The sequence below is a fragment of the Lissotriton vulgaris genome, chromosome 1_1 (genome assembly GCF_964263255.1).
Source record: "Lissotriton vulgaris chromosome 1_1, aLisVul1.2, whole genome shotgun sequence".
Lineage (NCBI taxonomy): Eukaryota > Metazoa > Chordata > Amphibia > Caudata > Salamandridae > Lissotriton > Lissotriton vulgaris.
Window position 1 is genome coordinate 451,918,750 of NC_141685.1, and position 14,969 is coordinate 451,933,718.

Genomic DNA, 14,969 nt, shown 5'->3' on the forward strand with positions numbered 1-14,969 from the left:
CCTGCGCCTTACGTGCGCGTGCTGGGCCCCGCCGTAGTGTTTAATTAAACCGACAGAAGAGAGCAGCAAGCAGGCTGTGACACCAGGTCCCCGTGGGGCCCTTCACCACTCCGGTAATAGGAAAGTGTCAGCCATTCAGCCTGTGTATTATAAATAGGGTACTTCATCCGTGAGAGGCCATTATTATCTTTCTTTCCTGAATGGAAAAGACCCATATAATTCACAATGGCGCCGGTGATTTAGGCCTCGTGCGTAAGAGCTCAATGAGTCCTGAAGGGGACCCTACCTACTCTGCGGTTGTCTTGTTGCTAAACTTGAGATGTTCAATTTATTATGCTGGAATATATTTCCAGAAGTCAAAGCTAGCTAAAATAATGTTAGAGGCAGTTAGAGCAACAATACAGCGAGATTTAGTGCTCCTCGGCGATGGCCTTCTTAGAACCTTTAATCAGCCTTGGCATAATAGCACACGGCTGCCATAGTCTGCTGGCCACTTCATATAAAGGGACATCGCAGCCTTGAGTGCAGGAAATTGCTATTTCTTGTAAACTCAAAATATATTTTAGGGCCCTATTCCCGTGCGTAAATTGCCGCAGGTGGGTTAACCCTGCTCTTGCCGAATCCTGGTTGCTTGTATGGCACTAGGTTATGGCTGTAATGCCACTCGTGACGGATGTTGACCCTTTAGGTTTTTTTTACGTTAAAACGTGCTGTCACTGGAACTAGTGAGCAAGTGATGCGAAAACAAATTCCTTAAAAAAATAAAAACTGCTGGCAAGCCCTGGCCTACAATCTATAAAACATAGCTTTTGGAAAACTGGGTTGTAGGAATCAGCACCATTGCTGAAATGTTGAAGCTCTTCTATAGGGTATTTTGAGATAATGTGTGTATTATTTATGTTAGTCTTGGAAATTCCAACAGAAAGGGAATCATGATGATGTTGAAATGTGACCTCAAGGTTCACCCATTTGGTTGGGATGCTTATGCTACTTCCAGAGTGTAGTCCAGTCCACTCTACATGTTATCTGAGTACTTTACATAATTAGTCGTGTGTAATGCTAGGTGTGTATCACAGCTAAAGTTACCAACAGTCCTCTGGCGGTTGGGTTTTGATTTCTATATGATGAGATTGAAATAGTAGTGGTGGTGTATAGTCCTATCCAACAATAATCAGTGTCAGACCTTTATTGTAATATTTAGAATAGTGAAGTACAGAAATTGGCTACGTTTCTGTTTGTTGTAAGATTGTGTGAAAATCGTAGACGTCAGCCAGTCATGTTGCAAAAGCTGAATGTCTGCAGAGAATTCTTCAGGGATAGGTGCAGCTTGCAAAGAGGTGTAGCTGACATGGGCTCTTCTATTTCAGGAAATAAAGGTTGAATGCAACTGTAAAGCTTCAAACACAGCCACACTGCGGTGTAAATCCATCCTTAGTTTCTGCCTTGCACCAGGTAGTGCTGCACAGAGAGCTGCAGAGGGGTTTCCCACTCCCCTTTCCATTTGCATCTGTTGAAAGTGGCACCTAGAAAGGAATGTGTTTACAGCACACCGAATTCCATATTTGCGCATATGTTTTGGAGATCTCCAAGACTGAGTTGTCCTACTATTTGTAACTAATGAAGCCACCATTTGGTCTCCTTAGGCCTTCTTAACCTCTGGAGTTGGCGATGGACCGTGCAGCTTCACATCCAATTTCAGTGAGGCTATAGTTACAGCAAAAAGTTGTCATCCTCAGAGTGTGTCCAAAAGGTACTAGTGACAAGCTCATCTGGACCTTTTCAGGCACAAGTCAGGCATAGGGCCACCATCCCTGGCTCTCGTTCCTTGAGCTTGGATTCACTCACTTTATATGTTTATGCGCTTCCCTTTCACAAGTGATCCATGATAAAGTGTTTTGACGAGGTGTTTGCTTGGCAAAGAACCCCCTACTAATGCATGAACTCCTGAACCGCTGTCTCTTTATCTCTACTTTATGGGTACAGCTGCTGCTATTCGATACCAACTTTTGGATATCATGCCTTTTAATGACAAATCTAAGGCCAAAAATGTCATATTTGGCCCAATCTACAAACAGTCAAGTTGCAAATAGTGGGTGCATGTTGTCCACTGACTATTTTTGACACGCTTGTCATTTGGCTAGGTAACTTATGGATTCCATATCAAAATGCCCATTCTCAGGCGGTTCAGACCGACCTGCCTAATAAATATAAATTCATCAGGTTGGCATTTACGACCCTGGGCCTTTGGTGATGATGACTTGCAAAGGACAGCAGATCTCCATATACTACACTACATTCGCATTCCCAAACAGGAAACATTTATTTTTTAAAGCAGCCCATTTTCGGTAAGTAACTGAACATGCTTTTACAACAAAAAAATCTCATATGGAAAGGCATTGTCTGCTCTACTTGAGGCCCCCCTACACTATTGTCAAAAGGTAAACTGCCAAGGGGGATATCTTCCCCTTTACAAATCAGTTGCCACCACCTTTGACATGTCAGTAACTTTTCAGTAGTCCCAGACCATCGATACATGTTGTTTCGAATCCTAACAATAAGCTGATGCCCCTTTTACAATCCTCCGAAATTGCGATTTGGAATGATTCGCAAACCAATTTTTGCGAGATGGAGCGGGGTTTACTACATGGCGAAACACCATTTTGAGGTCGCAAACCCAGTGATTTTGTGAATTGCTTCTTAAAATGTAATAACAATTGTATAACACATTGGGCCTATATCTCTTTGATGTCTTCAGCATGGATTTCTGTTATTGAGACCTCTCAATCTGAGGACTCTGGTCCAGTCATTTCTCTGGCTCTCTGATATATCTGTGAAAACCGATTCAAAGAGGGAGCGATAGTAACGCCTTTGCTCATAAGTCATTGGAGAGTGTCTTGAGTATCTTCACAAAACTTTTACAATTTAAGGCTTTGTTGTTCACCTATGTTATTTCTACCACTTTATACTATATAGGCCTCTGAGGTATATAACACTACTTTTGCTTCAAAATTCTTATTTCTCTTGTTTTCCACCGAGTAAGCACCCAAAAACCTTATTGGGGCTGGTAACTTTAATGTCCTTGGTGAGTATGTCTCACTACCAATTACCTGCAATCAGTGGTTACTTTGTAAAATAATAAGTGCCAGGGCCCTTGTCAGGAGGACACAGCAGCTCGCACCATCCATTGCCCTTGCCAGCGCTGTCGATTACAGTACCAACATAATTACTAACCCTAACACTCCTACAAGTGGGACCATTCAGATTAGTCAAGGCCCTCATAGCTAAAAGAATGGCTTTGGTGGCACGTATTAGTGATTGTTAATGTATATTAAGTTAATAAACAGCTGTTGTTGTGCTCATACTCAAATCTGTCAGGCAGCACCACCATGTAACAAACTGTCACAGGCACCAGTGCCAAGAATTAAGTGCCGTTGCCGAGCACTTACCACAGGCTCAAATTAAGCACTGCCTGCCATCCAATCTTGCAATCCTGGACTACGTCATATAGACTACGTATAAATACATAAACCATCAAATTAATCTGCCTTTTTCATATGTTCTGTTCTACTATTGGGAAACCTTAATTATCAATCTTCTGCTTAGACCTCAAAGTGATCAATTTCATTATACTAGCTCCTCCATTGGCTGATTGTAACCATGGGATGAGTCTGCATTCGTTTTAGCTAGGCTGGGAGGAAATTCCTTCTTCACTTTGGAACCTTATTTGACTTACACTTTGTCTTCCATTTTTGAGGTTTTTACCCAAACAAAATCTTTTCCTTATCTTAATTACTTGTTTGCTAATGATATTGGTAAGGTTGCTTCCTTATAGCAACATCATATCTATTTTGTGCTCATCAGCTAAGCTTTTCTTATCTGATCTGTTGACCTTTAAACATAAAATCCTTGTGGAATAACGGTTACATAACCAAGATGTTTTATTTCTTTTATAATTCAATATGTGTGTTTCCTATTTGCTTTGCTAGTTCATCTACTCTTTGTATTTTTGTTGCCCTTGCACCTAACTTTGCTGAAGGACATTTTAAGATCTATGAGGACAGCAGTAAATATCACCTGGTGTCTCTGATATATTTAAACACGTTTCCCCTTTCAAGTCACTGTTATTGTAGTTAAAGCATAACCTATGTTTCTACCAGTTTTTCCCTTCGGCCCTCTTTTCCCGCCCCCCTCGGGTGAACTCCCCTTGTGTCACTAGAAAGGATATCTGCAGTTCTTTGGTATCTTTGGTCCCCCTCAGAGGGCCTTTGTCTTTGTTCATAGTTCCTTTTTGCGGTCTCTCTCCTTCTGGTGATTTGTGATGCACTGCTTGTCATTGGATTCGTTCTATTTGTGGCGCTTGAGGTATGGCTCTTTTCTGTTCTTGCAAATCTGGTTACTATCCCTGTTTTTGATTTTTCCTGGTTATTCAACCCTTAGTTCTGGTGATGCTCTTCTCTTGCTCGTGTCAGCTTATGCGGTTTCCATTTCCTGCTGTGGAGGACCTAGGAGGAACCTTGAGAGCTCTGCCGGGTCTTCAAAGACGTGTGTCCCTCCCCTATCATTGATCCTAAACCTTGTGGGCCCTACAAATGAGAAAGTGATGTTCTCCTTCCTTTGCTTGTCCCTCTGAGCCAGGAATCCTTTCCTTATGTTCACCGTTGATTTTGAGTAGTCCTGCATGAGGATTATCATTTGGTCGTGACATAGCAAGTTTTAGTTTTTCCTGGCAACTCCAAAGATCGCTTCCGTGTGGTGTGAACGGAGCGGTTTACAAATTACAGCCTTGGACACGCTCTGTTAGTGGATTTAAGGGCCGGCACTCTGTATGCCTTATCCAATTCAAAGGGGTTGTCAAATTTGATGTTTGTGATATGTGGAATTAGCTCTTGAATCAGTGCCACGCAGGAGCCTGCTTTGTCTTCTGCGCCTTCTGGGACACCTAGGATCCTGATGTTCCCCCTTCTGTTGCGATCATCTAGCTCCGCCATGTGTCTGAGGAGGGTAGCTGTTGTCTTGGTTAGCACTAAGATAGTTTTATTAGTCTGTTTATCTCCATCCTCTATGTCGCTCACCCTCTGTTCAACCTCCGTCAGCCTGTTGTTGGCCACGTGTATATCTGCTCTAACAGCGGCTAATTCCAGTTGTATTGCATCCGTCGTTTTGTTTTGTTGATTTAGCCAGGTCGTGGACCTCTGCAATGTTTTTCAGTCTTGTGTCTAATATGCTATTGATGTCTGGTTTGTGCTTGATTGATGATTCCGTTAGGGAGTCCGCTCTGTTCTCTTTGATTGTTGTGTGATTTTTCCTTCGTTCCCGGCCATGTCTGTTATATCTCGCTTCACTTGATGAATCTTCCTTCACTGTTCCGATTTACACGCTGCTGACTGGGCGGCGGTGCTGGCTCGCTTTTGAGGATCCTCTGTTACTTTCCGTGGCCTTTCTTGTGGGTCTGCCCAGCATTGGTGTGGTCCCCCACCTCGAGGCTTCTCTCGTGATTGGAGCCGCTATGGTGCTTGCCCCCTTTGTACAGACTCTGGTCTTGACGCTAGAGCTATGCTTGTGTTCTGCTGCTTGGCTTGTGAGTGTGATGTCCAAGGCGTAGCTTGGAGACAGTTACCCAAGCCTGGCTAGAGTGGACCTGTGACCCTCACCGTCCTTCCCTGCTCTGTGGGTTCCTTTATTCTGTTTTGGGTACACCTTCTTGTTTAGTCTGCCTCCTTTGTTTACTCTGGCGCCGGCTGCTAAGGGGGGTTTTGTATTTCGGGCTCTTGCCTGCTTCTCCTTTGGATGCCCCCCCCCCAGCCCTAGTTTTGTCTTGTGTCTTTGCATGCAGTTAGGGCAGCGCTCCCATTTGAGCTGGAGGTCGCTAATTGCGGCGGGTGGAAGCTACGAGTGGGTGACTTCGAGCGACCATTTTCAGGGCTGCTGCATTTGCGTGCTCCGCCTCGGGGTTGGGCCGCCTCCTCTGTTCCGCTTTCCCTTTTGCCTTTGTCCTGCTTACTTGCCGTTGGCGCGCCCTTTAAAGCCTGGGTTCGCTTCTCGGCAGCTGCAGTGGTTGTCGCGCGCCTTTACGGCTATGCTTGCCGGTCTTTTCATCTGCCTCTGACCGAGCCGTTCCGTGCTGTGGTCCACTTCTTGTACGATTTTGCTGCGCAGCTAAGATGGCCGCCCACCTGGACTGGTTTTGCTTTTGGTTTTGGCTTGTTGTTGTAGTGGGAGGGGTGCGTACCCCTCTGGGCTGGGGGACTTTTTCTGATTATTGCGGTGGGGGTCCAGCGGGTTGCTTTAAGGGATGCACTGACCTCGGTGGTGTTACTCGTCCCGTTCCCCTCGTGTGGGTATCCACGCTCGGGTCTTCCAGTTTGTCAGTGACCGGCCATCTTGCTTCCGAACTCTGGGCGAGTCTGTGGTTTTTCCTTGAAGAGCTTGCTCATTTCCTTCCGTTTATACTCCACGACCAGGTTTTCCACGTCTCGGGTAGTTCCGACGTGACTGGGGGTGGTTTGCCCTCTAGTTCTGGTGCTGGTTTGCGTTAGATTATTCTTTGTTCCCAGGGTCTAGGCGGAGCTCCGGACTCAGGCAACTTTCTCCATTGCCATCCAAGCCACGCCCCCCATTAACAGCACTTTTCAAGTGTCACCTCAGGATGTGAACGGAAAGGCTGCCAGCTGACATTTTCTACAGCTCTGTGTTATCAGACAGTTTCCAACTCCTCACATAATGCTGACAAAAAGCAGACGACAACACATAGATAACTTTCCTGGGTAGATAACTTGAAAAGGAAGGTTGATTCTTTGGGGGAAACTGCTTTTTGCAAGAAAGGAAAAACAGAAATAAGTGCTGGACATTATGACATGGCGGTTACCTTCTCTTCACCCATGGATGGTCACCTCGTGCCCTTTGCCTGTTTGTTTTGTGTTTATATACGGGTCACAGATGCTCTCCCTTGTGGCTTGTTTCATCTATTGTTGCCCTTGTGCGGATTGTGGCCTTGATGGTAAGTTTGATCTACCAATTTTGATACAGTCTTTAGATACTCTATTTGGGCTTTCTTTGTTGTGCGATAATATCAATTTGCAAAACTGCCTGCTTGTGTTCTTTGCAATAGCATTACTCGGAGGTGGGATAGTGACAATGATTACTGTCGGGCATCCCAATGTGCTCTTTCAGTAACGTTTGATAACCATGTACTGTGTTTATTTACATAAAGCATGGACTTCCCTTGTACGCTGCACCAGTATCCATTTAGTAACACTTTAATTCATGAGTTTAGTAATGGCACTACTCAGTTGTGGATTAGTGACAGTGACCAATGTTATGTTATGTTATGTTATGTTATAAGGTACTTCTAGAGAGCCCAGCTACTCAAGAGTGCCCCGGAGCTAATAGGACCGTATGGCTAACCTAGTGACCGATGTGATAAAAAAAGGGAGAGAAACCTCAAGTTGTTGTTGAAACATCCAGGTTTTGGGTTGGCGTTGGTAACAGGTTGCAGGCACGGGCAACCTGCACTTGAAAAGAGCAGCTGTCGATTCAGGTACCGGGAGAATTTGGGAACGACCATCAGGTGTTGGTGGGATGAGCTTAGGGTTGTGCTGGGGGCATAGTGAAGAACTCTTTTCCTGATATAGTGGGCCCCCTTGCCCTGTAGCGCCTTGAAGGCCAGGACTAGGGTTTTGTAGGACCATGGTTTGGACTCTCCATGTGCTCTTGAAGTAATATCTGGTAACCCCTTGGTATGCGCATTTGCTAATACTAAAGATACATTGTGAAAAAACCATCAGCTGTCACGCTAGCAACGTGGGCTTGTTTTCTTCCACTTTATAGTATGGCTGCTAAGTGTCCAGATGATGTTGTAAAATTATTTATCTTGAAGAGAGAAACCGTGATGCACCGTCCACATAAAAAGGTCACATTTCCAGACATGTTTCATTTATTCATTTCTCCAAAACAGAAGTTTTCCTTCATCCTTCTCTTTTTTCTTACCTTCGTATTCCCCATCCCTCGTAAAAGTTCCTTCTTTCTGTCTGCCTCGAGTCCATTCCTCCTTCTTCTTTCTCTTCCATCCCCTTTGCCTCCATCACTCTGTTCTTTCTCCCCCACACTACTCTTTCCCTCCCTATCTTCCTTATTAATTAAACCCTTTTCCCATTTCTTTTTCAATTCTCCTTCTAACATCCATTTTTCGCCCGCTTGCTTCCCTAGTTCATCTCTCTCTCTTCTTTCACCCTCCTTTTCTATCCTGTGTTAACTCATTTTTCTTCCCTCACGTCTTCTATCTCCCCTTCGCCTCTTCATCTTCTTATTCTTCCTTATATTGAACTCTTTCTCTCCTGGCACTCATTATCACTGCCTAGATTTCCTACGGGGCGATGTGAGGTCTCGGTGCCGCTGGCAGCGGCATAGCGCTTTTTTAACTTTAAAATATGTTACACAGCAGCCCGCGCTACTGTGCAATATGTCTAGAAGACCATTGATAAACACATTTATGTTTTCTTTAATATGTACAACTTATGATAAGTAACATATTTACTATGTGCTTATTATTATTTGGAAATTTATGTCCGTTTAAATCTTAAAAAAATAAAAATGACGAAGCCAAAATAAATGTGTGCTTTGCAAAATAGTTTTTTTAAAAATACCTTCTCCTAAAGAAAAATATGTAATTAAAAAAATTGTCTTTTACAGTGAAACAATCACATAACTGTGTTTCTTTCACTGATATTGTACAACTGCTCAAATGTTCATTCTAAATATGTACTGTTTTTCTTCACCTCTTTATGTTATCAGGGGTCAATAGCCCAAGAAACTTTTTCATCTGCTTTTGTTAAACTACTTTTTAGGTTTACAATGCACAACACTTGCACTGTGCTTTTTTAGTTTTTCAACCGCCCTTAACCTAATCTCCCCATGGCAGCGCCCATTTCAATCGTTCTTATCGGGTACATGTTTTCTTTCTTTTTTCTCCTCCATTTACCTATTATCCCGCTGTAAGGTACCACCAGTAAGAGCACAATGTATTGCCTTTCTCAATAAACAAATCATAACACTTTAACAAAGTTTCAATAACTTATATTGTGCAACTGCTCACCAAGCAACAACTTACAACGAAAAAGAACTAGTTATTAATCACATAGGCGAAACCTGTTGCATTTACCAATGATTGTTATTATTATTACCACCCTGCAAAAGGGTTTAGGAGATGCAGAGGACATTCCACAAATACAATTGTATTTAGTTTGTGTAAGAAATTGGGGCATTAGTTGAGAGCTAGTTACCCACCTCAGGTAATAACTGCTATCCATGTTAGAGTGAATCATGTCAATTTGATCGCGACAGCTATGGTGCAAGGGTCGAATACACTAACCAAGTTTGCCCTGGTCAAAGATTTTACTTTGAGTCTTTTAGTCTTTAAAGTCCCAATCTACAACAGGAGTTAACTTTTAAAGCCACCCAGGAACTCAAAGGCAAATAGAGACTCACAGGGTGGAAGAAAGTGGCCACCAGGAGGGTGCAGTCCAGGCTCAGTTGCCACTGGTCGGCTGAGCAGTTACAGGAACAAGTCTCTTGTAGCTTGTTGTGTTCTTGCAGCTTTAACAAGAGATCAGTCTTATGACCCTTGGAGTTTATGTCTGTGTCCTGAAAATAAGAGGGAGAGCAGGCTCAGTCATATAGATAAGCCTATATGACTGAGACAAAAGGTCTCAGACAGCAGGCTTAGTCCTCTTCTGATCTTCTACCGGTCCAGGATGGTTCTGAAATGGGTGCCTTGAGGTGCCACATTTATGCATAGAACAGAAAACAGGAGGGAGTCTGTTAACCCAGTTGAGACCCAAGTGATTATGTATAACTAAGTATCAGGAAGGAAAACCTGAAGGATCGTGTTGTTGGCCAACTGCAGGGGCTACGATAATAGCCAGTAATACGAGGAGAATGTTCTCTGCTGATTACCTAAACAAAAGGCCACACCAATCTTGGACCGCATTAATGCAAACGCAGTTTTCCAAGATGGTGGCCTACTAGAGTCAGTGCTCTAGTTGTTTCATGAAGTGCGCAAGGAGCGGTTTGGAAGCTCGAGCGCGTCCATCGTTCTGCGCACTTCACCGAAGTTACGACCATGTATGGTTGTGCTTCAGTCCTAGTCCCTGTGTGTTTTAGTCAGAGTAGTTAGAGGTGTTTTCTTGTATTGCCGTCAGTAGATCGGGTTTCCTGCCTACGCGCCCGTTCCGGTTTTCTCCATAAGAAACTCTTGAATTCTTGTCAACGTCTTCACGAAGAGGCGATGGATGAACAACACTTTGGAATTCTTCTTGGTAGCAGTACACGCAAGTACCAAGGAAACATTGCAGCCTAAAAAAGGAAATTGTTTAGTATCATAACAAAAGAAAAAACTGTTTCATGTGAATATACCCTGTACATTATGTAAATACATCATAGAATAGAAATAAGAGAATACTTACCACTCCTATAATTTACAAATTGAAAAGAAACTTTAAAAATCTAAAAAGGAAAAGAAGTTAGTGAGTATAGGTTATAAGTATTAAATAGAACACAGACCAATTATAATTGTTTAATAGAGTTTACCTCATAATGTCTTTCAGGTATTAAAACTACTGGCCCTTCTAGAGAAGATAACACTCAACAGGTTGAGCGACTTTGTTAACAACCTACCCAAACAGAAGAGAGGCAAAGGTCTAGTCAGAAAAAAGTATGTAAATGTCAAGGAAGTTAGAGGGGAAGGTCATTGTTAGTAGTAGCTGAAAGAAGTTAGGTTATTTTATTTTGCAGTCCTCCTTACTACCACTGTGAAGGAAGGTTGACAACAGCAGTTCCTAGCAGGCAACCATAAGCAGAGACTGTCTCATCTCTGTTCACTTCTCCTTTCCCCCCTGAGGGTCCTTCGTGCTCTCATGAAAATATTTCAATGGTTTGAGGGGGTCTTTGGATAGGCATTGGGTAATGGCTTCATTCTGCTCCTGTGAAGAATCTGGGAACACTGCAAGTAAGGCAACAATGTCTCAACTCCTCTCCCAAAAGAAACAGTTCTCCGCTTGTTTGGGTGGGCCTATCACCAGTATAGGGAAAGCGCCCAAAATGCAAGCTGAAGACAACAAGATTTTTACTTGGAATTGTAATGTTTGTGGGGATGTCGGTAGGTGCAGTATTTAGGCCCCGGGTCGGACACCACCCAAGGAACACCCTACCATCCTCAGACATTTTTGAAAACTAGAATCTCAAAAGAGTCCAGGATGTGTCGCCTATGTGGATGCTACTAATGTTGTTCCCCAGAATGCCTTGCACACGTGAAACATTCGCAAAAATAGCATATGTTCCTCACATTTGCCGGAATTGACTAAAGTTCTACCATTCAGCTAATCCAGTCTAATACAGATAAAAAGAGGATCCAACATATCTTGGCGGGCCCATGGTAATGGACAGGAACCAGTCAAACTTGGACTATGTGAATTCAACTTAGTGTCAATGTTATCCTAACATTTGTTTCACTCTTATTGCATGCATTATGCTGACACACACATGGGGTACTTCCTTTCTCAGGGCACATCTGGGAATTCAGGATGGTAAGGCTTTTCCTATTGGCTGCAAGTGACAGAGATTTCTGTTAATTAATGTGGAAAAAATAGCATTTTTGAGTCCTAAATTTGATTGTTGCAGGGCATTGAGTAACAAAATATTCTCGAAAAACTTTAGCCGCAATGAAGTAAGATTTGATTTTGTTTTAGTTTGAATTGGAACCAGGTTAATTGTGCGTGTACTTAACAGGATGGCCAGCTTCCATGGCAGTAGCACATCTCTCTCCAGTAAGAGGCTTACACGTTCTCAAAGTCCAGAATCAGAGAAGTCCCCGTCCAGCGAGGAAGAGAACTTCTATGCGACCTGCAGAGCAGCCTACCTGACAGTGTTTAAAAGCAGCCTCGACAGCATCAACACCAAAGAGCAGCTGTGCTTAGGTTTGTACACAGATTTAATTATAACCCTTTTTGTGCAGAAAACTGTGCTGTTGCAAGGAGGTCCTCCATCTTTGCTTATGGAAATCATTTTTTTGTTGTTTCTCAATTTTGTGGTGATTAACAAATGATGCACAGTTATGACAATCATTCCTTTTCTCCTTGCTTTATAGTGAAAAGATTTGGGAGTAATCTACATAATATATATTCCTATTTCTCATCCAAAATAAGAAAGCATCTGTAATCGTTAAAGATTTTTTTGTGCTGATAATAGTTTGTGAAATGAACACCTTGCTACCCCACCTGACTGTGCCATAAGAAATTACGATTAATGTAGCTACATATCAACTACTGCCACTTCATGACAGAACAAAATATCTACATTTTGTTGCTGATACATTTGTTGGCCAATAAATGGACATAGAGGGTTTACACTGAAATAATTATTAATAATTACTTCACAGCAAACTCTGTGAAGTAGTTAATAAAATAAATTGGGTGCTCAATGTGTGTGAGAGTGGCCTCTTCATTTCTTTCCAAGGGATTCCTACGCCATTATAGAATGGGAAGCATGCTACAATGTGGCGGGGTTTGTACTTGCTGTGGGTCAGGTTGGAAACGTTCTATACGTGAGTGAAAAAAATGATGCCTTTATTTTGTTTACCGGTGTGATTTATTTATTTATATTCTTATGTAGCGCAGGACTCGACCCCCGAAGGGGTATCTCCGCGCTTGCGCTTTTAGTTAAGAATTGCCCAGTTGGTCCATGGTCTATAGGATGATTGATCATTTATAGTTTTTAGGAAGTCGAGAATAAGTAAGTTTTTAATGATTTCCTGAAGGATGCATAATTAGTGGTTTGTTTCAGAATGGGGGGTATTGAATTCCAGAGGATAGGGCCCTTGTAGGAGAGGGCTCGTCCTCTCTGCCTAGATCTCCTAATCCTGGGTATCTGAAGAAGTTGTAGCTCACTGGAACGCAAAAAACGTCCCGGAGTATAGGAGTTACATTTTCCAATCAAATATTTAGGGCCGGTGCCAAACAAACATCTGTGTATAGTGCAGCAGATTTTATATGTAATGCGTTGCTGCACCGGCAACCAATGGAGTTTATCCAGAAGGGGGCGTGAGGAAGTCCTGGGCTGGACATTAGGGACAAGTCTCGCCGCAGTGTTTTAGACTACTTGTAATCTATTGAGTTGTTCCTCATTGGCCGAGAAAAGCAGACCATTACAGTAGTCCAATCTACTGATCACCAAAGTCTGGACAAGTGTTTTCCTGTGACTATCAGGCAGGAAAGGAAAAACATGTCATAGTAGTCCGATGACATGGAAGCAAGATCCGGCAACTTGACCTACATGTTCTTTAAGTAGTAGTGCCTGATCTAATCGCACTCCCAGATTTTTCACAGTCTGTTTAGGGCTCAGTGCTGGTCCTAGGTCCAGAGGCCACCATTCAGGGGACCACAAAAGCGTGGCCTCCCCGAACAGCATAACCTCTGTTTTGCCTACATTGCACTGGAGGCAATTTAAAGCCATCCAGTCTGATACTGCCCTCATTCCGTCCGCAAAAGATTTTTTTAATACGGGCGTAAGAGTCTTAAAAGGGAACAGAAGTTGAGTGTCGTCGGCATACGACACCGGGGTGAACCCATAAGTTCTTACAATGTCCACCAAGGGGGCCACATACACGTTGAACAGTGTGGGGCTTAGGCATGAGCCCTGTGGCACTCCCTTGGTGAGCTCCCTAGAGATGGAATGATGGGAGCCCAGTCTGACCTCTTGTGAGCGGCCTGAGAGAAAACTCTCCAACCAGGACAGCGCCATACCTCCTAAGCCCACTTCCCTTAGATGACCGAGAAGTACCTCATGTGACACCGTATCGAAGGCAGCGGATAAATCTAACAGCACCAAAATCATAGAGCCCCCTCCATCCAGTTGCATCCTGATGTTATCGGTCACTGAAAGGAGGGCTGATTCGGTGCTGTGATTAGGTCTGAACCCAGATTGAGAATAGTCCAGACCTTCCGCTGCTTCGATATATTTAGATAGATGGGTGTTCACATGCTTCTCGATCATCTTACTAAGGTATGGCAGGAGGGAGATGGGCCCGGAGATTAGAGAGGTCTGTCCATGGGAGTGCCGCATTCTTTCGGATAGGGTTCACCACCGCTTTCTTCCATTCCGAGGACACTTGTCCCTCCCTAAGCAAAAGATTTATTACTGATTGGATCAAAGGTCCAAGCAGGGTGCTCAGGGGTGCAACCATTTTGGCAGGCGAAAAATCATCAGGAGACCCCGATTTTATATGACTGATAAGGGGAGGAAGGTCTAGGGCACAAATTGCTGGAAAGGACATTAATGAGTTCTCTCTGGATGCAGGCAGATTGGAAGGGGGAGGAATATTATTCCTTTTACTGGAGGCCACCATGATTTTATCATAAATCAAATTTATCTTATTTTCAAAAAACCATGAAATATCATGGCAAAGGGATTGAGAGAATTCGTCAGGGCTCTCACAGGCTACCGGTTTTACGAAAGCCAGTAAAATTTTAAACAACTCCCTCGATGAATTGCCTGCCTCTGCCTGTTGCTGAGTGAGACTGTTCTTCCTGGCCAGTTTTATGTTTTTAGAATAGTTAGACTGAGCCTCTTGATGTGCTTTCTTGCTCTCCTCAGTTCTAGTTTTCCTCCATATTTTTTCTATCTTCCTACATCCCTGCTTCTCTATTCTAAGTACTTCAGTGTACCAGGCTTCTTCTTTAGAGGGGGGATGTTGCTTATGTAGCTTCAGAGGGGCCAGTGTATCAATAGCTTCTATAAGTGAGTTATTGAATTTGGACAGTGCAGATTCCACACTGTCCTTATCTGTAAGGATAGGTTGTTTCCATATTTTCTGTAGCTCCTCCAAGGATACCTTATGCTACTGTTGACGCCAAATTGGCGGAGAAGGAGTCCTTTGGGGGGGTTTATTCAAGCCCAATAAGATGAACTCCACTAGAGAG

At 43.3% G+C, this 14,969-nt stretch overlaps 1 protein-coding gene across 1 annotated transcript in view; it reads left to right on the forward strand.

The window, feature by feature from the left end:
* The window catches only part of EFCAB7 (EF-hand calcium binding domain 7), a 413,197-nt gene that overhangs the window by 88,907 nt on the left and 309,321 nt on the right, over window positions 1-14,969 (forward strand). Inside the window, 1 exon segment of the mRNA XM_086953570.1 lies at window positions 11,782-11,969. Within this exon segment, the coding sequence (XP_086809696.1) occupies window positions 11,783-11,969 (187 nt within the window). The 5' untranslated portion in view covers window position 11,782.